Source organism: Meriones unguiculatus, chromosome X (assembly GCF_030254825.1).
Source record: "Meriones unguiculatus strain TT.TT164.6M chromosome X, Bangor_MerUng_6.1, whole genome shotgun sequence".
Classification (NCBI taxonomy): domain Eukaryota; kingdom Metazoa; phylum Chordata; class Mammalia; order Rodentia; family Muridae; genus Meriones; species Meriones unguiculatus.
Genome location: NC_083369.1, coordinates 56,435,552 through 56,459,351, shown reverse-complemented (window position 1 = coordinate 56,459,351; position 23,800 = coordinate 56,435,552). Strand labels below are relative to the sequence as shown.

At 40.1% G+C, this 23,800-nt stretch overlaps 2 protein-coding genes across 5 annotated transcripts in view; one reads left to right on the top strand and one right to left on the bottom strand.

Moving 5' to 3' along the window:
* Sytl4 (synaptotagmin like 4) overlaps nucleotides 1-17,818 on the top strand; it is a 60,257-nt gene extending 42,439 nt beyond the window's left edge. The window contains exons 7-17 of one of the 2 annotated variants that reach the window (XM_021628120.2): nucleotides 2-77; nucleotides 413-503; nucleotides 616-719; nucleotides 1,363-1,458; nucleotides 2,503-2,681; nucleotides 2,949-3,051; nucleotides 4,142-4,303; nucleotides 9,582-9,690; nucleotides 12,981-13,080; nucleotides 13,772-13,980; nucleotides 16,198-17,818. In XM_021628120.2, coding sequence (XP_021483795.1) covers nucleotides 2-77; nucleotides 413-503; nucleotides 616-719; nucleotides 1,363-1,458; nucleotides 2,503-2,681; nucleotides 2,949-3,051; nucleotides 4,142-4,303; nucleotides 9,582-9,690; nucleotides 12,981-13,080; nucleotides 13,772-13,980; nucleotides 16,198-16,346 — 1,378 coding nt within the window. In that variant the 3' untranslated portion in view covers nucleotides 16,347-17,818. The remainder of the gene's footprint in view (nucleotide 1; nucleotides 78-412; nucleotides 504-615; nucleotides 720-1,362; nucleotides 1,459-2,502; nucleotides 2,682-2,948; nucleotides 3,052-4,141; nucleotides 4,304-9,581; nucleotides 9,691-12,980; nucleotides 13,081-13,771; nucleotides 13,981-16,197) is intronic. The other variant, XM_021628121.2, reaches the window with a different exon arrangement.
* Nucleotides 17,819-19,824: 2,006 nt separating this feature from the next.
* The window catches only part of Srpx2 (sushi repeat containing protein X-linked 2), a 31,365-nt gene continuing 27,389 nt past the window's right edge, over nucleotides 19,825-23,800 (bottom strand). For all 3 annotated transcript variants that reach the window (XM_060374506.1, XM_021626649.2, XM_060374507.1), the window contains one exon: nucleotides 19,825-23,579. In XM_060374506.1, the coding sequence (XP_060230489.1) occupies nucleotides 23,399-23,579 (181 nt within the window). In that variant the 3' untranslated portion in view covers nucleotides 19,825-23,398. The remainder of the gene's footprint in view (nucleotides 23,580-23,800) is intronic.

Here is a 23,800-nt window from a genome sequence, read left to right as displayed (position 1 = left end):
GGAGAGATTCTCTGGATAAATCTGGACTCTTCCCAGAATGGAAGAAGATGTCTGCTCCCAAATTCCAAGTCGAAAAGGTAAATTGTAGGCCATTGGTTTTATTTCTCTTCCCCTTCCTCTCCCCCACCTTTCTCCTCCCCTTTTCCCTCCCTTCCTCTCTCCTTCCTTCTGCCCTTGTCTTCATATGTCAATTCAGGAATTCAACTAAAAATTTGTGTCATATTCGTATAGAAACATTTCAAAGGTCTTGGCTGAAATGTGTATGACCATGGGTTCTCTATTAATCTTTTCTTTAAGTTTGTCATGGTTGGCTTAAAGTCTGACCCATAAGCTGCTTGTGAGTGTCCTTTCCTTCCTTCTTTGGTCTACCTACAGGTCTTTTTCTATATCTTTTTTCCTTATTTCTTCTTAGGAAACCCAGCCAGGGAGCCAAAATGCAGTCTCTGTTGATGAGGGCGACATGATCTTCAAGAAGAACACCAGAAAGATCCTGAGGCCTTCAGGTAGCCTTCCCTTCATGGATACATGGGGCTCATGTTCTGAGTGTTTTTGCTTGGCTCTTGGTATGGAGTGCAATAGGTTTCTTTTTATTTACTTTTTTGGTCTTTCATGCAGAATATACTAAGTCTGTGATAGACCTTCGCCCAGAAGATGTGGCACAAGAAAGTGGCATCCTGGGAGACAGAAGCAAATCTGTGCCAGGCCTCAGTGTGGATATGGTAAGTACTCCTACATGCAAATTGTTTAATTCTTTAGGAAAGTTGAAATGACCCATAGTTCCCCTGATTTCTGAAGTAGTACCAGCTCCTGATTTGCCCAAAAAACTGTCTTTGCTGTCACTTACTATTTATTACATTGTTGGGTATATGGATGGCTATTCAAACATACACTTATTTTGGCTAAAATATAAAGAGAGGACCAGCAAGATGATTGATGGGGCAGCAGCAGTTGCTGCAAAAGCCTGACAGCCCAGGTTTGATCCCTGGAGCCCACAATTAAGGTGGAAGGTGAGAACTGACATCCTAAATTGCTGTTAGACCTTATGCATGCCATTGTATATGCATGGCTGAATACACAATAATAATAATAATAACAGAATATATACATAATAAAAACAACAATAATAGTAAAATTTAAAATATGGCTAGACTGGGGTATTCAGATGGGAGAGTTATAAAACTCCCATGAAAATATTAAATACTTGTATTCTTTTGAGATATGAAAAAATATTTTTAAAAGGATATGTACATATATATTCACATGAAAACTCAGAGCTTTTGTACCCAACTTTGGTCCTCACTGAAGGAAAGACATTAGTTTTGAACCTTACTTTTATTAACTCTCAAGTCTGCATTGTTCTAGGAGGAAGAGGAAGAGGAAGAAGAGGATATTGACCACCTGGTGAAGCTGCATCGCCAGAAACTAGCCAGAGGCAGCATGCAGAGTGGCTCCTCCATGGTATGTCCTATGCATTTGTGCTTATAGACTCATTGAGACACCAGGAAGGAAAGAAGAGCCAGCCTTCCTAGAGCAGACTCAGGACCTGGAGAAATTACCCTAGTCACTCTTCCTAGGAAAGGGGCATGCATTTGTTTGTTCCTGTCCTTACGTTAGAGCTTAGGTGCCCAGTGTAACTTCTGAATGAGAGCTCTTGGAGAGTCTCCAAGAGCTAGTGAAGGCTCTGGCCATTCTTTCACCACAGGTTTGAGAAAATAAATTGTAACTCCTCTGAAAGAATAACCAGGCCATGAGGTAAACAAGACTAGACTTCTTCATCTTAAGCCGCTCCCTATTCTCACACTAAAGTCATCATGGGAAAGATCTTTGCCGGGTGGACATCAAAGTGTGGATAGGGATCAATACAAAACAGCCTCATGAACGTTCTAATCAGAGCTAATATCTATCATAAGTACAAAGATTGCTATTTAGACGAAAAGATTTGGGAGGAAGAGTAATTAGATTTTCACACTCACACTGGAAGAAACTGTAGGGCTCACCTCATATACCTGACTGCTACCAGAGAAAGGAGAACTTTTATATTTGCAGTGGTGGTTCTCTTGCTTCTCTCAGTTCTGGTCCAATCTCTTTCCTCTTTAGATACTGCTAGATAGAATGCAGACAATTAAGGCCCCCTTTAAAACTGGGAACTAACACTTTCTAGCCAATGTTGCAACATACATAACACCCATCACAGATGGATAGCATACTTTACCTCCCTACTCCTTTTCATCAACCTACAGATTGGAAAAAAATATCACTAGATTGTGTAAAATAAGGAAGAAACAGACACTAATAATCTGTGTGAGCCAGGAGGTGAACTACTAATCCAAACAATTATGGATGTGCTACTGGCAGTGACTTACCCTCTAGGTAAAGGACTGTTGGTAGTCCTGGATCCTTACAGGCCTTTCTGAGAGTTTTGGCTTTATCATGAGGAAAATGTGAGCAATTTCGGATGTGGACTGTGTCTTTTTTAGACATTTGTAATTGCTCTACCCTCAGAGTACCATTGGAAGCATGATGAGTATCTATAGTGAAGCTGGTGATTTTGGGAACGTCTCTGTTACTGGCAAGATTGCCTTTTCACTCAAGTTTGAGCAGAAAACACAGACTCTGATCATCCATGTAAAGGAGTGCCACCAGTTGGCCTATGCTGATGAAGCCAAGAAGTGTTCTAACCCGTGAGTGCCTCTGGGACCTGACTAATATTCTGACAGGAGAAAGTAGACCTTGGAATATACCCGGGTACTCTTGAGCCAAAATTATCACATCTTTAGGGGTATAATAGTGAGATGTGAATTAATAAAGGGCTTAGGACTTGGAAAAGACAAACATGAAATGTTTGACATAGTATCTCATCATATGCCGAGCAGGAAAGTAAAAAAGGGGGGGGGGAGGCTTGAGTGAGAAATTCTAGCAAGTAATTTAGTGTTGTGCTTGATTTCTAGATATGTAAAGACTTATCTTCTGCCTGACAAATCCCGCCAGGGAAAAAGAAAAACTAGCATCAAGCGGGACACCATCAACCCACTATATGATGAGACCTTTAGGGTATGTATCTGAACCTAGAGTGGAGAAGGCTTTGTGTCTTTGTCATGTAGATTTGCCTCCCCAACATAGCTGCAAGACCGTGCCTGCCCACAGAGTCGTGGTGAGCATGTGTTCCACATCCTCACCCTTTGGGGAAAGAGAACAAAGGTGAATTTGGCTTCCTTGCATTGTTTTGAAGTTAGACATTCACATGGCCACAAAGCTCATTATAAGAAGTCATTTGAGGACCTGGAGACATGATTCTGCAGTTATGAGTATTAGCTGCTCTTGCAAAAAATCAGAGTTCAATTCCCAGCACCCACACAGTGGCTCACAGCTATCTATAACTCCAGCTCCAGGGGACCTAATGTCATCTTTTGGCGTTGGTGGGCATCTACGTGCATCGCACATAAATATACTCAGGCACATATTCACATAAAAGAAAGTAAATATAATCTTAAAAAAAGAAGTTATTTGAGTTCCATAAAGGTGATTCACATGGTAGAAAGTGACAACTGACTCCTGCAAGCTGGCCTCTCGTCTCCATGCTCATGCCATGGCATGTTTGTGCCCACATATATACACATGATATTCATGTACCGACATGAATACACACATAAAAAAGTAAAATGTAATAAATTTTTTTAAGTAATTTGAGGTAATGTGTCTCTTTGGCAATTGTTTGTAGATATTCTTGTGTCCTCTCATTCGAGGAATACTTAATTTTCTCTGGCTTCTTATGGACTGTGTCAGGGTTAGCGAAAGTGACATTGAAGCTTTGAGTAGAACAATTTTAAGTGCTTAGGAACTAAAACCCCCTTTTTAAAGATTTATTTCTTATTTATACAGATTTCTACCTGCACACTAGAAGACAGCACCAGATCTCATTATAGATGGTGGAGAGCCACCATGTGGTTGCTGGGATTGAACTCAGGACCTTTGGAAGAACAGTCAGTGCTCTTAACTTCTGAGCCATTTTTCCAGCTCCCCTAAAACATCTTTATACACTGAACTACACACCATGGGGACAGGTTACTATGGGTTTGGAAGAATTAAGCTTTGAGTTGTGACTTCTAACTGGCCACCTTGGGCTGCTTCTTTCCCTCTACAGTATGTGATTTCAGAGTCTCTTCTGGCTCAGAGGACTTTGCAGTTCTCTGTTTGGCATCATGGCCGTTTTGGCAGAAACACTTTCCTTGGAGAGGCGGAGGTCCACATGGATTCTTGGAAGCTGGATAAGAAGCTGGATCATTGCCTGCCTTTGCATGGAAAGGTAGTCTGCTTTAAAGGTCTTTTCACAATTCTCCAGGAGGATTGTCTGCAGTGGCCTCTGCTGGTCTGTGTTGGAAGTAGCTTTGCATGAAGTTGTCTGTAGAGTTTTGCTGCATCCTGCTGGCCTTTCTGAATTTGGCAGCAGTTTCAGAGGCCCCTGCATATTTTAAGCAGGAGCAATTTCTTTTGCATAAGCCAGGTAAAGCAGGAAGCTACAGCATGCCAAGCTTTTCTGCTCACCTTCTAGAGCCTGAATGTATCCTGACATCCTAAATTGCACCTGCTCTCAAATCTAACCTTTGCAATGCTTTCTATTTTGCACCTCTTTTTAAGCCAAACTATCTGCTTTAGAAGCGAGAAGCAACACAGTTGATGGGTCTGCAATGGCTGTCCTCTTGGTTCTGTGTACAAGCCAGAGGAATGTGACTTTAGAGATGGCACCCAGATGATAATATAGTAAGGTGGCGTCATAATGATCAGTTACTTAGTACAGATGAGGACTAGAATCTTGCTTCTGTGACTTACTGATAATGTAGCAATTTCACCTACCTTCTGTGATCCTCAGATTAGCCTTCTACTAAATGATAGAAAGGTGCTACATCCTGTTGTGGGACTGAATGCAGGACATCCTTTAGTGTGTAGCACATAATATCAATTTCATAGCTTATTGTCATTCTGGTTAAATAGCTACATCAGAGAACTTTAGGTAGCAACTTCCTATTTATCACAACAAATCAAAGGCAAAACACTTAAAAGCTATAATAACATTTTTTAATATTTCAAACAATGCAGAGCATATAGAATATATTTGTAAAGATGGTCTAGAAACTCAGAATAGGGCAGTCTTTAGGAAGTGAGTCTAATGTGGAAGAGAGATTTACTTTTATCTGTTCCATTTTATTATTCTTTTATGTTTATGTTTTTGTTTAAACTTTTGACTTTTTACCCTGTTAAAAATATTAAGTGCAAAATGACCTTTATATACATGGTTCCAAATTAAAATAACAAAAAGTATGTAAAGAGAAAGTAAATTGCATTATTTAGAAATAGCCACTCTTAACAAGTATTTAAGTATCCTTCTAGAATTTCTGTATTAAGCAGCACAGATATTAATTTATCATCTATCTAACACCTATACATACACATATATAATATTCTTTTTTGACCCAAGTGACTTTATAAAAGCCTTGTTGTTCATATATGTGTGTATACTTTTGAAAAATATGTATATTGATTTTTAACAATTTACCATAGGTATCCCTTTATATCATCATTTACAGATTTGTATCATGCTACTTGCTACATAATATTCTCTCATGTTTTTATATTATAAATTGATTTACCAGACCCCTACTACTGGGTACTTTAATTGTCATGTTTTAAAATTATGCTGTTGTATATTTTTTCCTTTATTTTTTTCAGTACTGGTGATCCAGCCTAGAGAATTATGTATGCTAAACAAGTGCTGTACTGATGAACCATCTTGGCCTTCTTTAGGGAAAGTAATTGTCAGAGGAAATTACCCTAGTGGCTTTAGAGCTGAGTAATTACTCCTCTAGTAATTTGATGGGTGTTGCCTTCCAGAAAACGTTAGTGACAATACATGTTTCCACTTTAAATAGTCATAAAAACAGAAAAGCAGTTACTATCAAAGTAAAACATGCTTTTAGAGCCTTAGAATTTCTTAAGAATTTGGCATGCAAATCATTCTCCTAGTGGCTTGGAGTTTCTATTATTATAATGAAAATGTCACTGTAAACTACTATAAATTACCACCAAAAAGAGTCTTCTATTAAAATGGAAGTATTTGCTCTTTGGAAATATTTTCAGCAGACTGAAAATGTGCTAGGTTAATAAGCCTACCGGGTTCTAATCAATACTAAACACTGGATTTTAAGAGTTCGTTAAAGTCAACAGTCTAGGAATTAATAAACTGTGTAGCTTATGAAATAAAATAGCATTTTATCTTCCTCTAAACATTTTAATAACTTGAAAATTTCCCCTTATGTCTTATTATTAAAACTCTATCAGATCATTTCACTATAGTGTTATTTAATTTAATATGTAAACTATATTTGCTATACATGAAGTAAGGTTTTTTAAAATTAAATCTTTAATTAAAATTTAAAAAACAATATATTTCTTTTTAACTTAAAATAATGTATATTTAATGTTTCTGAGTTCTTGACACACACCCTCCCCCAACAATCCATGTGCTACCACTTTGTTTTCTCTTCCCGGCAACTCCTTCTCACTTCTTTTTTATCTTCCCCACAGACTAAGCTTGTGTATTCTGGATATACAGTATGTCTATTGACATAGGAGATTATGCCTACCAGTATCAACATGCCCAGCCTTAAGAAAAGTGGGCAGATGAAAGGAAATCTCTAGTTAGCGCCTGCTCATGCTGGAGAAATCTGGAGCATAAAGAAAGTGATACCCTGTGAGCTAAGAGAGGAGGCAGTTTTGTTGCCCAGAGCTACATGCTCTGTGTCCTTGACTCGTATTTATTCACTGTTATATCTATTCAGTCAACCAGGTTCTATACTAAGTGTTAGCCTTTCTAGGATGAACAAAAGTCAGCTTGACTCCTGTCCTTCTGGCCTGCAGATTCTAGTGGTAAAAGAGTTGTGAGCTAAAAATATGTAAGTCAGGGGCTGAGGACATATCTCAGAGGCAGGGTATATGGTTAAGCAGGTGTGAGGCCCTGGGCTTGATACCTGACACTGGAACAAACAAGCAACAGTCAAATGTTAAAATCTGTGTAGCAGGCTTTTAACTTTCCCTGAAACCAGTACACACCCCTGGTCCCTTTTAAAGTACTTTGGTTTTTTTATTAATTTATTTTTTTATTAATTACAATTCATTCACTTTGTACCCAGCTGTGGCCTCCTCCCCCATCCCCTCCCAATCCCACCTCCCTTCCCTCTTCTCCTTCCATGCCCCCTTCCCCAGTTCACTGATAGAGGAGGTCCTCCTCCCCTTCCCTCTGACCCTAGTCTATTAGGTCTCCTCAGTACTGGCTGCATTGTCTCCCTCTGTGGCATGGTAAGGCTGCTCCTCCCCCCAGGGGGAGGAACAGGACAGGAGCCTACCACAGAAGGCCTCTGAAAGACTCTACCCAGCATGGTATCAAAGTACTTTGATTTTTAAGAAGGAAATATGTCTCTTTTTCACAAATAGGACACTATTGATGATGATATAAAGTAGGGAAAGGTCTCTTTGCTTTTTCCAGTCGGTTCTCCTACTTTTAGATTCTTCTGCATCATTTTTAATTGTTTGATTCAGTTTGGTGGTAAAAAGCATGGATTCTGGAACCAGGTAGTCTGAATCAGAATCTAGATCTGCTAATTATTAGTTGTGTGTCTGCAGGATTTAACCTCTCTGTTTGTTTGTTTGTTTTTTGTTTTTTGTTTTTTTTTCAATAGCCCACAAAATGAGGGTAATATCTATATCATGGAGATTACATTAGGTATTAACTATATATTTATGCTACTAACAACACTATCTGTCAAATAAGAAATGCAAATAATCAGAGACAGTGATAGAAAGCATTATAACAATGTTGTTCACATGTATAGTTTTAGTGTCTTTTATGTTTATACTTAATGTGAGATTTTCTTCTACTTCTTGCTTTGTTTACCTAACAGTAAGTATATATCTTATAATTTCCCATTTCAGAATGCATAAATTCAGTATAGTCTTATTTTAAGATAAAAATGAAAATATAGATTTAGGTTTATTTTACCCAACATGTCTAATGTAGATTTTTATAGGTATTTAACTAAGTACGTGTTATATTCAACCAGGATTTGAAATTAAAAAAAAAAAAAACCTTCTAAGAGCAATTGACACATAGCCAGGACAGGTAGCATGGCTGGAATCATCTGGATTCTATTTTAACTAGCTGGATTGTAAAAGGAAGATTATGTATACACCTAAAAAAGATAATCAATTGAGCGGACATGGGGTAAGATGATCAATCCTCATTTAGAAAGACAGATGGGATGTGCATTGAACGTATGACAGGAGTCTACTGAGCGCATCTGAAAGACTCTAACTAGCAGTGTTTTCAAAGCAAAGACTCATGACCAAACCTTTGGCAGAGTACAGGGAATCATAAGAAAGAAGGGGAGCTAGTCTGATGGGGAAAGGATAGGAGCTCCACAAGGACCAAATATATCTGGGCACAGGGTCTTTTCTGAGACTGACATTCAACCAAGGACCATGTATGGATATAACCTAGAACCTCCACTCAGATGTAGCCTGTGGTAGCTCAGTAACCAATTGGTTTCCCAAAGTGAGGGGAACAGGGACTATTTCTAACAGGAACTCAATGACTGGCTCTTTGGTCTCCCCACCCCCGAAGGGAGGAGCAGTCCTGTTAGGCCACAGAGGAGGGCTTTGCAGCCAGTCCTGAAGATACCTGATAAAACAGGATCAGATGAATGGGGAGGAGGGCCCCCTATCAGTGGACTTGGAAAGGGGCACGGTGGAGATGAGGGAGGGAGGGAGGGACTGGGAGGGAATGAGGGATCGGGACATGGCTGGGATACAGAGTTAATAAAATGTAACTGATAAAAAAAATAAAAAAATAAAAAAAAATAAAAGGAAGATTATGTTCAAGCTATGGCTGAGGACAGGAAAGCCAACTGGTTTCTTTTCTACAGTGACCCTTCTTTACTTGCACATGGGCTATCAGAGTTAGCCTGTGTTCTTTCTGATAACCTCATGCCAGATGTCACATAAAGGCATTAAAGTCACTCTTAACCCTGCCTGTGTACACTGATAATTAGATTGCTTCCACTTTTTGGCTCTTACTAACAATGCTGGTAGATTCTTAATCATATATCATTCATTCCTTTCTGATTTTCTATGGACATCTTGTTGGCATGCCTTTGGGAACATTTGAAATCTAGTAATCATATCCCCAGAGTATACAATAACATACCTTGGTTCTTCTGGATCTTCTTCTGAAGAGGCTAGCAAAGGAAATGTAGCTGCTTTGGGATTGTAGCCATGAAAGAAGGATCATCTTGTGCCCAGAACCTGTCCAGGATAATTGTATCTATTTAATTTCTTTATTTTTGTTATAGGGTCTGGCTGTGTATTCCAGATTCAAACTAGTGATCCTTTTAATTCAGATTCCTCAGTGCTTGGATTACAGAAGTGTATCACCACACTCTCCTATGGGAACAACTTTATAACCCTCTCAAGGATGAGGTCCCAGTATTTCCTGAGAGGCCTGAGTTTACTTGTTGGGTTTCCCTATGTTTCAGATCAGTGCTGACTCCTCGCTTGGCTTGCCAGCACACAAAGGCGAGTTGGTGGTTTCATTGAAATACATCCCATCCTCCAAACTCCCTGTTGGAGGTGACCGGAAAAAGAGTGAGTTTTCTTTGGGGGCCTGGATCCAGCTCTTAGGCTATGGTCTATGAGAAATTGGTGCTGGCACTGTTGGTTTGCGTAGACTGGGTTGGTTTTTTTTTGTTTTTGTTTTTGTTTTTTTCTTTCCTGCCTGGACCTTCTAGGCAGGAGTCCCTTCCTAAGGAAGCCTTTACGTCTGACAACTGGAAGGAAATGCCATAGTGCTGGCATTCCTTTTAGATGACTTTTAGACTGTTAGTATGAATTGGTCTTGTTGCATCTGTGTCAAGCTACTAAGAAAGCAGAAGAGAATAGGAGCTGTGTGGCTAACAAAGGTGCTTGGAAGGTGTGGAAAAGTATGAGATATAGGAAGTGCAGGGCTGAGTCACTTAACATGGCCAGCACTGTACTGGTGACTGTGAATACATAGAGGAGAGGGAGATAGTACTTGTCCTCTGAGGACAAGTTTTTTAACAAAAGTAATCATGTGCCCAAACCACCTACCTATGAGGGTGATAGAGAGAGCTTTGCTTAGGAAGTAATATTGAAACTAGACCTTGAATTACAGCAGGTACAAAAGGATGAAGATGAAAGAGAGGAATAATTTTGCAAGAAGGGACAGGGTTAGCATAGGTTTTTAAAGAGCTTGGTAGTTGGGCACAGTGGTGCATGCCTGTAGTCCTAGCACTTGGGAGGCTGAGGTAAGAGGTTTGCCATGAATTTTCAAGATGGATAGGTTATACACCTGGATTACAGGCCAGACTTGGCTATAGAGTGAGACCTCATCTCAAAAAAAAAAAAAAAAATGACAAGACAAAACGAAATAGTCCAGCTATACCACTCCTAGGCATGTATCCAAAATATACAAGTACATAACAAGGACATTTGCTCAACCATGTTTGTAGCAGCTTTATTCATAATAGCAAGAACCTGGAAACAACCCAGAAGCTCCTCAACTGAGGAATAGATACAGAAATTGTGGTACATTTACACAATGGAATACTACTCAGCAATTAAAATTAGGAATTCATGAAATTTGCAGGCAGATGGTAGCATCTAGAAAAGATCATCCTGAGTAAGGTATCCCAGAAGCAGAAAGGCACACGTGGTATATACTCACTTATAAGTGAATATTAGACATATGATATAGGATAAACAAACATACTAAAATCTGTACACCTAATGAAGCTAAGCAAGAAGAAGGACCCTGGGTAAGATGCTCTATCCTTATTCAGAAAGGCAAACAGGACGGAAATTGGAAGAGGGAGAAAACAGGCAACAGGATAGGAATCTACCACAGAGGGCCTCTGACAGACTCTACCCAGCAGTTTATCAAAGCAGATGCTGATACCAAAACCAAACTTTGGGCAGAGTACAAGGAATCTTATAAAAGAAGGGGGAAATAGAAAGATGTGGAGGGGACAGGAGCTCCAGAAGGAGAGCAACAGAACCAAGAAATCTGTGCAAAGGAGTATTTTCTGAGACTGATACTCCAACCAAGGACCACGAATGGGGATAACTTAGAACCCCTGCACAGATGTAGCCCATGGCAGCTCAGTATCCAAGTAGGTTCCCTAGAAATAGGAACAGGGACTGTCTCTGACATGAACTCAGTGGCTGGTTCTTTGATCACCACACCCTGAAAGGGGGGTGGGAAGGGCAGCCTTACCAGACCACAGAGAAAGACAATGCAGCCAGTCCTGATGAGACCTGATAGGCTAGGGTCAGAGGGAAGGGGAGGAGGAACTCCCCTATGAGTGGGCTTGGAGTGGGGCATGGGAAGAGATGAAGGATGGAGGGTGGGATTGGGAGGGAATGAGGGAAGGGGCTACAGCTGGGATTAAAAGTGAATAAACTAATTGATATTTAAAAATAAACAAAAATTTAAAAAAGAAAAAAATAGCAAAAAAAAAAAAAAAAACAACTGTAGGTGGAGGATGCAGTTCAGTTCATCAAGTGCTTGCACAGCATCCATAAGGTCTCTTTTACATGCACAGAGCACTTCATAAACTGACACTTGGGAGTTAGAGGCAAGAGGATCAGGAGTTAAAGGGCATCATGAGCTACATAGTGCATTTGAGGTCAGCCTGGGCTACATGAGACCCTGTTTCAAAAAAAAAAAAAAGCTCAATATATATGGCTGTTAAATGTATGGTTGTGAGGTTGTAGGGTTGTAGGTCAGTGGTCAGGAGTATGTTCCCAGTTATGGTGGAGCTGGAGTTATGATGTGAATGTATGTAAGTACAGTTGGGATTGGAGATGATTCTGGAGCCAACTAAAAAAGAAAAAGGCCTTGAATAAAGTGTTTAACTTAACTTTATCTGCTAGCAATGGGAAACCAAAATTATCATATATATATATATATATACATATATGTGTGTGTGTGTGTGTATGAGAATATATGTATTTGAGAATATATGTGTATATAAGAATAGATGGAAAATGTCAATGAGGAAAAGTGTTATCTGTCAGTGAGGGAGAGGGTTATTAGGAACAGCAAGGAGATAGATTGAGGAGGAGGTAAGCAGGTGCTGTCAAACACTCTTCAAACACTCTAAGCTGCCAGGCCAGAGGAAAACTAAGAAGACAGCAGTTTGTTACAATTAGGTTGGAAGGCATTAATGGAATCTGATTTCACTAGGTTGAGTGGATGAGGTGAAGAAGCAGAGGTGATAAGCATGGTCAATTCTTTCTCAGGGTAATTGGTGATCATAAAAAGAAAGAAAAGGTACATAGAACAGCTTCAAAAGGATCAAATCGAAGGAAGTGAGGTTTTCTTTCAAAATGGATATTTTTTTTAAAAGAAACAGTACATTCAGCAAGTATTCAGGCTGAGGACAAGGGATCAGTCTGGGGAAAGGGATATTCAACATGGTAGGTGGGGGATGGAAATTGATAGTGCTCTGTTGAGTCCTATGCAGTAAGTGGTAAGAACAAGGACTCAGCAGAAGACTTCCTTCCTTCTTTAACTGCTTAGCAAACCACATGCAGATGCTTCTTTTAGCTTCAGTTGACTCATGTATAAAATGAGAACAATCGTAGTGTGTATGTTATAGGACTGCTTAGGGAAATTAGATGCTTACAGTGGCATTTGGTTCATAGCAAGTTTTTAATGAATATTTGTTGCTATCAGGGTTATTGATTTCCTATGGCTTATGCTGGGCACTGTGCTAGGAACAAAGGATGCAGGCATGATTCGGTTAAGGACTTTTCTGTATTCCAAAGAAAGGAGAGGAAGTTCTATATAGTGAAAGCTCAAGATATGCCTGGTGGCATGGGGGTTCACTTGCAATGGATGACATTCCTTACAGGTAAAGGTGGGGAAGGGGGAGAACTCCAGGTGTGGATCAAAGAAGCCAAGAACCTGATGGCTGCCAAATCAGGAGGGACTTCAGACAGCTTTGTCAAGGGGTGAGTCCCTGGACCAGCATCAAACTAACCAGTTATAGAATAAGCAAGTTAGTGGGGAACCCAATTTAATTTTCCTTTGTAGCTCCTGCCCTCAGCCTGCCACCTTCAGTAGCTTTGTTTCTGAAATTACATAATGGCAAAATCTCCACCACTTCCTTTGCACTGGTCTTCAGTTTGGTCTCTAGTGCTAGCTCTCAAAGTAGAGAGTGATAGACAATTAGGTTCAGACTTTCTCAGACTAATCCTCTTCCTTAATCCTAGATGGATATTCCATGTCCCATGACTGTCTAGAATTGAGGTTCAAGGCTCTGTTCATTATTCTTATGCACTGTAAGCTTCTTCTATATTAGAGATAGTTTACTGACTTCAGCTCCCTACGAAGTCATGTGTGAGTAAACTTATACATATTACTAATGGCTTCATTTACCTTGTGTGAGAAAAGTAGAACCACATACTTAAACTCATCCTTGCTAGAGGATAGGCCTCAGGATAACTAACATATTCATTTCCTCTCCAGGTTAAAGGAAATAGATGATCCCTAGTACACAGACTGAGAAGGTTCAAAGGAGCACTGTGTATTTGGACCTGGGTACAAACTTACCATGCAGGGATAGGCCTGTGGTAGAGTCGAGGGGAGCTTAGGCATATTTCCAGCTTGAGTAGGTGTTGATGACTCCCCACCCTCTGCCAGATACCTCCTTCCCATGAGGAACAAGGCCAGTAAGCGTAAAACTCCTGTGATGAAGAAGACCCTGAATCCCCACTACAACCATACATTTGTCTACAATGGTGTGAGGCTGGAAGATCTGCGACACATGTGCCTGGAACTGACTGTATGGGATCGGGAGCCACTAGCCAGCAATGACTTCCTGGGAGGAGTCAGACTGGGTGTTGGCACTGGTGAGACTCTCTCCCCCATCTGATCATCACTTGTCTTAAAGGCCTCTTGTCTTTCTCACTCTTCTCACTTCTTGCCCACTGCAATATACAAAGATCTTTTCTGACAGAAATTTTCTGTCAGAAAATTTTCATTATGAAAACATCCAACAAGTACTTATTGAGTTAGGCATAAGTGAAGGCTAAACTCATGCAGTGTTCTATGTACAGAAAGGTGACCCTGAAAGCCAGGAACTTCATCATCCTCCTACAAAAGAATATCTAAAACTACATAAATACCTGACTTGTGATTTCTGTCTTCTATCTTGTTTATTGAAAAGGGTCCCTAATCCTCATTCCTCAAGAATTCTAGATTACCTCCTGCTTCTCAGTGCTTCTGCAATCTCTGTCTCTTCTGTATGATCAGTTTCATTTGATTTGACTCTTGAAAGGGAATGCACACATGCTCTGGTGATGCCAATCTCTTTGTTCATTTCTCCCTTTGGTTTGAGATGGGGTCTCATGTGGTCCAGATTTGCCTTGAACTCCTGATACTCTTATCTCTACCTCTCAAGTACTCAGATAATAGACATATAACAACCTTCTCAGGTCCAATTTGATTTAATAAAGAGTAAATTCTCCACTGGCCTCATCTCCCACTCACTCTAAAAAGAATGAATTCTATTTCCTGGTCTTCGACTCTTAGTCCATGTGATAGATAGGGCTTCCATTCTTCTACTCTAGTGAGTGGTTACTCATGCCAAAGTGAGGTTACTATCTCACTAGAATTTCTAAGCACTATTTAATTGAGCAGATTGCTTCTTTTTCTTGAACTGCTAACCACTTACTGCCTTCTTTGACTCCCTTTGATTCCATGCGTACCACTTCTCAGTGTCTTTCTTAGGTTCTTCATTTTGTACTCAAATTCTAAGTGATCGTGCTCTCTGGGCTCAGTCTTGGATGTGCTTTTTTTTCTTTTTATAGACTTGATCAGGCCCCTCCAACCTTTTAAAATTATGGCATCATAACATTTTCAAGTGTAGTGTTCACACTCAAGAACTGTGCAACTGAGTTATCAAAAATCACAAAAATTAAAAAGAAAAAAAAACTTTATTGTCTTAATTAGTTATGATTTTGTTTTGGGCCATACTCATAGTTGTCCTTAGCTCCATGCAGTTCTGGTTGGATGTGTCTGGTGGATGCTTATAGACTCAAATACTACTTGTACATGAATAACTGATAGAAAGCATCTACAATGATATTTTTGCACATATGAGCTTCTTTAAGTTGGTTCCCTGTTTAAAACGCTTTGCTGTCTTTCTCCCACATTTAGAAATTCTTTCCAAGTCTACAGACCCCCATATTATCTGTACTCTTCTTATTTTTCCTGTGTCATTTCCTGCTCACTCATTGTGTTCCAACTAACATTACTTTTACTCTGCTCTCCAAGTCTGTCAAGTAACTTCCTACTTTGGGTTTTATGTTGATTAACTTTTCTACTTACATGTAACCTACCTATGGTAGTGGCATTCATTGTGTGTTCATCACCTCATCTCCAAACTGGCATATAATAGGCACTCAAGAAATGCTCATTGAATGAATCAATTACTATTCAATAAAATAGGAGTAAGAGCACATAATCCTAACTTTAGGCCTAGAATTTATAGAAAAATATATTTAGAGATTGGGCATCATTGTGCATGCCCATGGATCTCAGCACTTTGTAGGCAGAAGCTAGAAGATTGCCACAAGTTCAAGACTAGCCATGTCTACAAAGTGAGTCCAGGACAGCCAAGGCTACATAGAGAAACCCTGTCTTGAAAAAACAAACAAACAAAAAAGTTAAGTCAAGGTTCCATGTGTAGACTAGCACTCTAGTTACTAACCAGCTTATTGCCTTCTTACAGTGTATGCAATAAACTGTATTTTTAAAAATATTAAGTCAAGTTGCCAATGACAGAAGGGTAGCACTTCTGGTATGGGGTGTCAGACATTAGAGCTTTGAAAGGGCCACTAAGTAACAAGCCTCCATTGATATTATGTCATTTCAAGTCCCATATCATCAACTAGCAGTCTCTGGATTGTCTCAGGAGCACAAGTATTTGTAGACTCAGCTTGCCAGCTTGCTGCCTTCACTATACAATGTCTTTTCTGGGTTAGATTCCTTCACTATATAACCCATCCTCCCTGATGGGCTCAGTGATAGGACTCTGTTCAGCCTCATCTGGTGTTTTTCCTCAGGGGTCAGTAATGGCGAAGTGGTGGACTGGATGGATTCAACTGGTGAAGAAGTGAGCCTGTGGCAGAAGATGCAACAGTACCCAGGGTCTTGGGCAGAAGGAACTCTGCAGCTACGTTCTTCAATGGTCAAGCAGAAGCTGGGTGTATGAGTCCCTATCCTCATCTACAGGTGAATCCCTGGTCAGTCCAAGTCAAAAGAAGCAAAGCAACCAGAAGGAAAGATTTCTAATTTAATGTGTGTGCATGTGTTTGTATGAACATATTTCTGCAGATCTTATTAGCTAGCATGACACTGGCATGTTCTCTGTTCAAGTAGCCCAAGTATAAGGGTCTTTTCAAATTGTGTTTATTTATGTATAGTCTAGTATATTTTCGGAGTACATAGTTGCCTCTTTCTGTAGTTTAATTAATTTTAAAAACCTTTTACAACTCTCTACCTTCTATCTTGGTATTCGTATTCTTACTCCCCCTGGAAATGTGATGCTTTTAGCATTTTATTTTTAGGTTTAGGTGTGCCTGATCGAAGCACAATGCTCTTGGAAGTGAGGCTTGGTTGTTTAAAGACAGGACTATGGGAGTGGGGTTTACAACCAGTCCTTCCTCTCCAGTTTGTATTTTATGTCATCATTTACCATGATACACTTCTTGATACAGAACTTGCTTTTTAACTCTTCTTTTTTAAGCAATTTCTGCCTTGCTTGAGTATACTGTTTTTGTTGTTGTTGTTTTTAATGCAATGAAAATTCTCCAGCTCCTTACTAGACCTTTGGGGAACTCTTATAATGAGTGACTTTAGAAAATACACTTTAATAAGATAATGGCCTTTTCACTGAGGCATTAACATGCCCTGCGAGACCTACTAGCTGATCCCAAAAGGTCTTAGTGACTCTGAATAAATTTTTCACAACTCATGCTGAATTCTCTGTTTTTAACTGTTACAGCAGTTGTTGGAAAGAGATGTCTTTATTTCCGTTATGTAAGATGAGACATCTTCATTCTCACATACTATAGCTTTCTCCAAGTTTGTGTCTGGGGTGTGCTACTATATAGAACATAGTCTGTATACCTCTGTTTCAGCCCAAACCGCCAAAGATTCTAAACCAATTCAGTGCTGCCCCAGGCTAGGAACTATTAACACCCCATGAAAATGTGGATGGAACCACCCAGCTATTCTAAGTTTTGAACTAAAATATTTTCAGTTCCTATTTTTGGTTGTTTCCAAGGGGTAACATGGGAGTAGTATGTTGAGACTTAAAAGAGGAATCTAGTAAGCTTTTATTTCCTGCTACTTATTCTTCTAAACTGGACTTTCCATTCATAGCAGTCTATCTATACAAAGGTGTATGTGGATAGTGTCTGAACCAGAGAAGAAAATCCTGTCAGTGGATTCATCTGCAAGTTGACTTTCCTGTAAGGTCACTCATTGGATTGAAGGCAGCTAGAGTAGTTAAGTGTGTAGGTCTGAATTGCACAGACTGTTTTTCCAAGATCCCTTCAATGTGGATTGATACTGTAATGGAAGCATAAACTTGAGAGCCCAAGCTCATACTTGTTCTTTGGTATTCCACCTCAATATGCATGTGTGTTTCAATAAAGCTTTATCACTTGAGTGTGTTTATTTTTTTGAGTTTTGCAGATGCTTTTGCCTCTGATGTCCTCACTCATTATTCTCACTTTCACTCACAACTTGAAGGTCAGAACCAGAGAAAGAAAAGCACCTTGCTATATTGGAAGAAAATATGCCTTTTTCCCCACTGCTGTCTGATACTTTTGCTGAGCCCAGATTCCTTGTCCTCTATGTTTGGTATTTTAAAGGAGCACCACTTTTTTTCCCCTCTCAGGTACCAATAGAAGTTGGCACTCAGCCTTTGCTGGAGGAAGAAGAGAGATGTTCACGCAGGCTTGAAGGGACACATTCCATTCTACCAGCACTTCTTTGTAGATTATGCAGTTTCTTTGGGAGGTAGAGATTCATCCTCACTTCTTCATTATTTACATTTGAAAGCTAAAATCACATATGCAAAACAATTCACTTTGAAATAAGGCTCAGAGTTTCTAGCTAAAGCTTCAGTGATTCTTGACCTCTGTGAAAAAACATATTTGGAAAAAAATGCATATTGTACATAAGGTTTTGTATAATGCCTGACTGTCTCCAACAACTTATGAAGTATCAAACCTTATCTTCTTGCAGCTAAAGAAATGTGAGCCCCCCCCCAAAAAAAAAAGAAATGCGAGCTCCTTGTCATGTGACAGAATTGGATTTTGAATCAGTGTCTGACTCTACCATGTTGTCTCCTGTGAGAAGGATGTATTCAGAGGGCAAAACATTAAGCAAAAGCATGGTTCATCTTTTCTAAAATATCTTAGAGAAATGGGATCAATTTACAAAGGAGGATAATAAGAATGCTTTGGATATCACCAAACCAGCAGAGTGGCAACATAGCTTGTGCGTGTGTATGTGTGTATGTGTGTATGAGAGAGATACAGGAGGGAAAAGGAAGAAGAAAGGAAGTATGAAGAAGGAGAAGAGTGGCAAAAAGGGAGAGAGGGAGAGAGAGGGGAACAGGAGGAGAAGTGAAAGGGGAAGGGAGCTGCATAAGAAAAAATTAAGTGAATTGCTAAAATGATCCTGTATAACAACAGATCTTCTGGAGATATCTCCATTCCTGATCTCAAACTGTACTACAAAGCAATAGTAATAAAAACTGCATGGTACTGGCATAGAAATAGAATGGTGGATCAATGGATTCAAATAGAAGACCCAGAAATAAACCTAGATACCTATGGATACTTGATTTTTTACAAAGAAGCCATAACCATCCAGGGGAAATAAGACAGCATCTTCAACAAATGTTGCTGGTCCAACTAGATATCTACATGTAGAAAAGTACAAATAGATTGATATTTATCACCCTGCACAAAACTAAAGTCCAAGTGGATCAAAGACCTCAACATAAAACTAGATACATTAAACCTCTTAGAAGAAAAAGTAGGGAAGAGCCTTGAACTCATTGGCATAGGAGAAAACTTCCTGAACAGAACACCAACAGCACAGGCTCTAAGAGCAGCAATCAATAAATGGGACCTCATGAAACTGAAAAGCTTCTGTAAAGCAAAGGATACTGTCCTCAGAACAAAATGACAGCCTACAGATTGGGAAAGGATCTTTACCAACCCTATATTTGACAGAGGGCTAATATCCAGAATATATAAAGAACTCAAGAAGTTAAACAGCAAAAAATCAAATAACCCAATAAAAAATGGGGTACAGAGCTAAACAGAGAATTCTGAATAGAGGAAAATCAAATGGCAGAAAACACTTAAAGAAATGCTCAACATCTTTAGTCATAGGGAAATGCAAATCAAAATGACCCTGAGCTTTTACCTTACACCCATCAAAATGACTAAGATCAAAAACTCCAGTGACAGCACATGCTGGAGAGAATGTGGAGAAAGGGGAACCCTCCTTCATTGCTGGTGGGAATGTAAACTGGTAAAACCACTTTGGAAATCAATCCAGCGCTTTCTCAGACAATTAGGAGCAGTGCTTCCTCAAGATCCAGCTATACCACTCCTAGGTATATATCCAAAACGTGTTAAGGTATACAACAAGAACATTTACTCAACCATGTTCATAGCAGCTTTATTTGTTATAGCCAGAATCTGGAAATAACTCAGATGTCCCTCATCTGAGGAAATGGATACAGAAATTGTGGTACATTTATACAATAGAATACTGCTCAGCAATTAAAAACAAGGAAATCGTGAAATTTGCATTCAAATGTATGGAACTAGAAAAGATCATCTTGAGTCAGGTATCCCAGAAGCAGAAAGACACACACGGTATATACTCACTTATAAGTAGATATTGGACATATAATATAGGATAAACATACTAAAATCTATACCCCTAAAGAAACTAAGCAAGGAGGACGACCCTGGGTAAGACGATCAATCCTCATGCAGAAAGGCAAAGGGGATGGACATCAGAAGAGGGACAAAACAGGCAACAGGACAAGAGCCTACCACAGAGGGCTGTTGAAAGACTCTACCCATCAAGGTATCGGTGGAGATGCTGAGACTCAGCTAAATTTTGGACAGAGTGCAGGGAATCTTATGACAGAAGTTGGAGATAGAATGAGCTGGAGTGGAGAGGCGTTCCATAAGGAGAGCAACAGAACCAAGAAATCTGGGCCCAGGGTTCTTTTCTTAGACTGATACTCCAATCAAGGACCATTCATGGAGACAACCTAGAACCCCTAGAGCTCCTGCACAGATGTATCCCATGGCAGCTCAGTCTCCAAGTGAGTCCCCAAGTAATGGGAACAGGAACTGTCTCTGACTTGAACTCAGTGGCTGGCTCTTTGATCACTTCCCTGTGCTGGGGGAGCAGCCTTACCAGGTTATGGAGGAAAACAATGCAGCCAGTCCTGATGAAACCTGATAGGCTAGGGTCTGAGGGAAGGGGAGGAGGACCTCCCCTATCAGTGGACTTGGAGAGGGACATGTGAGGAGATGAGGGAGGGGGCTACAGCGGGGATAAAACTGTATCTATAAAAATATAAATACAATTTTATATATAAAAATTGAATAAACTGTAATCTATAAAAATATAAATACAATTTTAAAAAAGAAAGAATTAAGTGGCTTTTGTCATTCCAGCCCCTTTGTTTCTGATTGGCTGTGGCTCTGATTCTGCTCCTGTCTCTTTCTCCTACTTGGATTTCTTAAGTCATAATCTATAAAGAATATAAAGGGGGTTACACTAAGACCTTACCTAAGGAAGGCAGGTTTGAATTGATTACTCAAAATGAAACACAAAAATGCAAGCCCCTAAAGTTGTTGTAAGCCCTAGTTCATTGGAACATTTCCATGAAAGATTCAGGCCCAGCTGGGTTCTTTATGCAGGAGGCAGTGGGACCCTGTGTTATCTTCTGGGCTTTCGATCTACTAACATGTCCTGGCTTGCCACTTGAAGTGCTAGTATGATGACAAAGAGGACATTTATCTTACCCAATGCTGTCTTTGCCTTTGGAATAACAGACCCTGACTGACCAGAAATTTCCTACATATACTCATTGTATTTCACCTTCTGCCTTTGATTTGCCTTTGGCCTTTCACAACTCTGATATTTCTCACAAGGGGGATTTTCCCCTCTTACCTGTCTGATCATTTCTTCCATGTTCTACTCTACTGAGCAACTGGCTGACTTCTTGTTTTGCCTTTTAAAACTGAGATTACCACTAGAACCTAAGTTGAAATGGCTTCTCTCTGATTCACTGCTCCCCCCATACATTGTGGGCTTATGATTTATGTCATACCACTCTGCTTTAAAGAAAAAAATTTTCCTGGGCTGAGAGCCTTTCATTTTGTTCCTTCCTTCTGGGGCCACTGTGAATATTGTATCTTTAGAAGATGAAACCTTTCCCCTTAGCATATTAATTATCTTATAATGGGAAGTAGAAAAAAAAAGAAGAGGTCAAATGGGATAGTGGAGCCTGGCTTCTGTTGTTTATGCCTGATTTATTAGCATATTGCCTAGCTTCTCTATGATTCAATTCCTTCATCAGTAAATGGGACCTAATAACAACAACTACCTTTTAGGGCTCTTCTGAAGATTTCTGAGTCAATCAACAGTGCTTATAATGTTACCTGACACATTGTAGGTGCTTGAACATTACTATTGCTGCCTTCCCACCCAACCTGTTTACTGTCTCTGGGTGCCCAATGTTGGTGCCCAGGAGAAAACTGAAGAAGCAGGACATCTGAGTCTTGACTGTGATTGTGGCTTCCATCACTGTATAAAAGATTGTTCTCAGAATCAAGGGAAGAACATTTTGTTTCAAACACTGTGACACAAGTCAGAGCAGAAACCTGCAGCTGGAGATGGATTATCAGCTTGGCCTATGGCTTTAATGCCCAGCATAGAAGGGTAAGGAGTGGGAGAACAAAGGAAAAGAAAGAAAAAAGGATGAGTAGGGAACTATGTGTGGCTCCATTTCCCAAAAGTCTAAACCTCAAGTTTGCTTTCTGGCTTTGTTTCAAACACTGATCTATTGTAGCTACCGGCTCTGTGCTTATCTCTTAAAAGTAGGTATCTGAGGAAGTCATCAAATGAGGTTATCCATTTTTGTTCTTTCTGCTGTTTGGTGGTGGTGGTGGTGGTGGTGTGTGTGTGCATGTACATGTGTGTACATGTGTGTGGAGATCAGAGGTCAGTCTTGGGTTTTGTCCTTCATGTCATTTACTATTTTTCTTGAGATAGTTTTTTACTTGGCCTGGTACTCACCATTAGACTAGACTTGCTGACCAGTGATCCACACAGATCTGCTTGTTTCTACTTTTCCACTGGGATCTCAGGTGCACACTACCACAGCTCACTATTTTACATGGCTTCCGGGGATCAAACTCAGGTACAAGTTGCTTGCATAGCAAGCATTTTACCTGCTGAGCAATTTCCCCAATTCCTAATCTAGTTCATAGACTGGGGGACCCTCTGATGAAGTGCCATCATCAGGGTACTAAAGACCTCAGTAGGGAGAAATTCTTGCCCACAAGCTTGTGGGAGTATCTATGAAAGAACATCCTGCTATGGCTGGATGTTGCTTCCCACACTTCTTTTGGATAAAATGTTTTTCTAACTTTTGATGAAGCAACGGTTCAAGCAACATATTTTTTAGCCCAGTGTTCTGGATGGGCAAACAACATTAGCTTCAGGAATGATTTGTAAGCCCTAGTCACCCCTCTACGGTTCCTAATACAATGAATTAATTGTAAGGAAAATCTATTTGTACTTGTTTAGTGCCCTGCTTGTCTGTTGCAATGCTGCCCTCTGCTGTCACCACAGGGTAAAGGACGCATTTATGACACAGTAAAGGAGTGAATTTAGGATTTACTATCTGAAAGACTTTGGAAAGTTAGGGAGAGGCTCCAGTCAGATGAAGAAGACCTTCTACCCCCAACCCATTGCCCAGGGCCTGTCCTCAGTCCCTACCTACTTTCACATGCTCCTCCAGTGCTACCTGAAGTGGAGACTTGCATAGGGAAGCAAATATTCTGCCCTAAAATGATGCCTGGAACTGTCCTAGATTTGGCAAATCTCACTCACCCCCACCTGAATCCTGCTCCCAATAGTGTGGGATATTTCCTCCTCAGTTTAAGCTACCTAGGATAATTGCCTCAGCCACACCCTGGCTCAAGGTCACTCGCACACATCCCTTTGCTCCAGACGAAGTGCCTGCTCCTGGTTGCTCAGCAGGTAGTCATCGATGAATGTGAAGATTTCCTCAGGGGTGACAGGTTCCACGTACCGTTCGCGGTCAATACCCTGCTTGTCAATTAGCACCATGTTGAAGTAGGAAGGAGTGAGGCGCTGGAATTGCCTAGACAGAGCAGTCCAGAGAGGCGTGAGACCTTGGTCCAAGTCTCACAAGACTGTCCCACTACCCTCTGCTCTTTTATAACTCCACCCGTTTCTGTGTGCCCTGTCCTATGTCCATTCTCAAATACTTTTTGCTTATTCTCTGTTGAGTTCCTAGTCTTGGTAGCCTTACAGAGTCTAGCTTTCCTTCTTCTCCCTAGCCTGTTATTTCTGCACTGTATT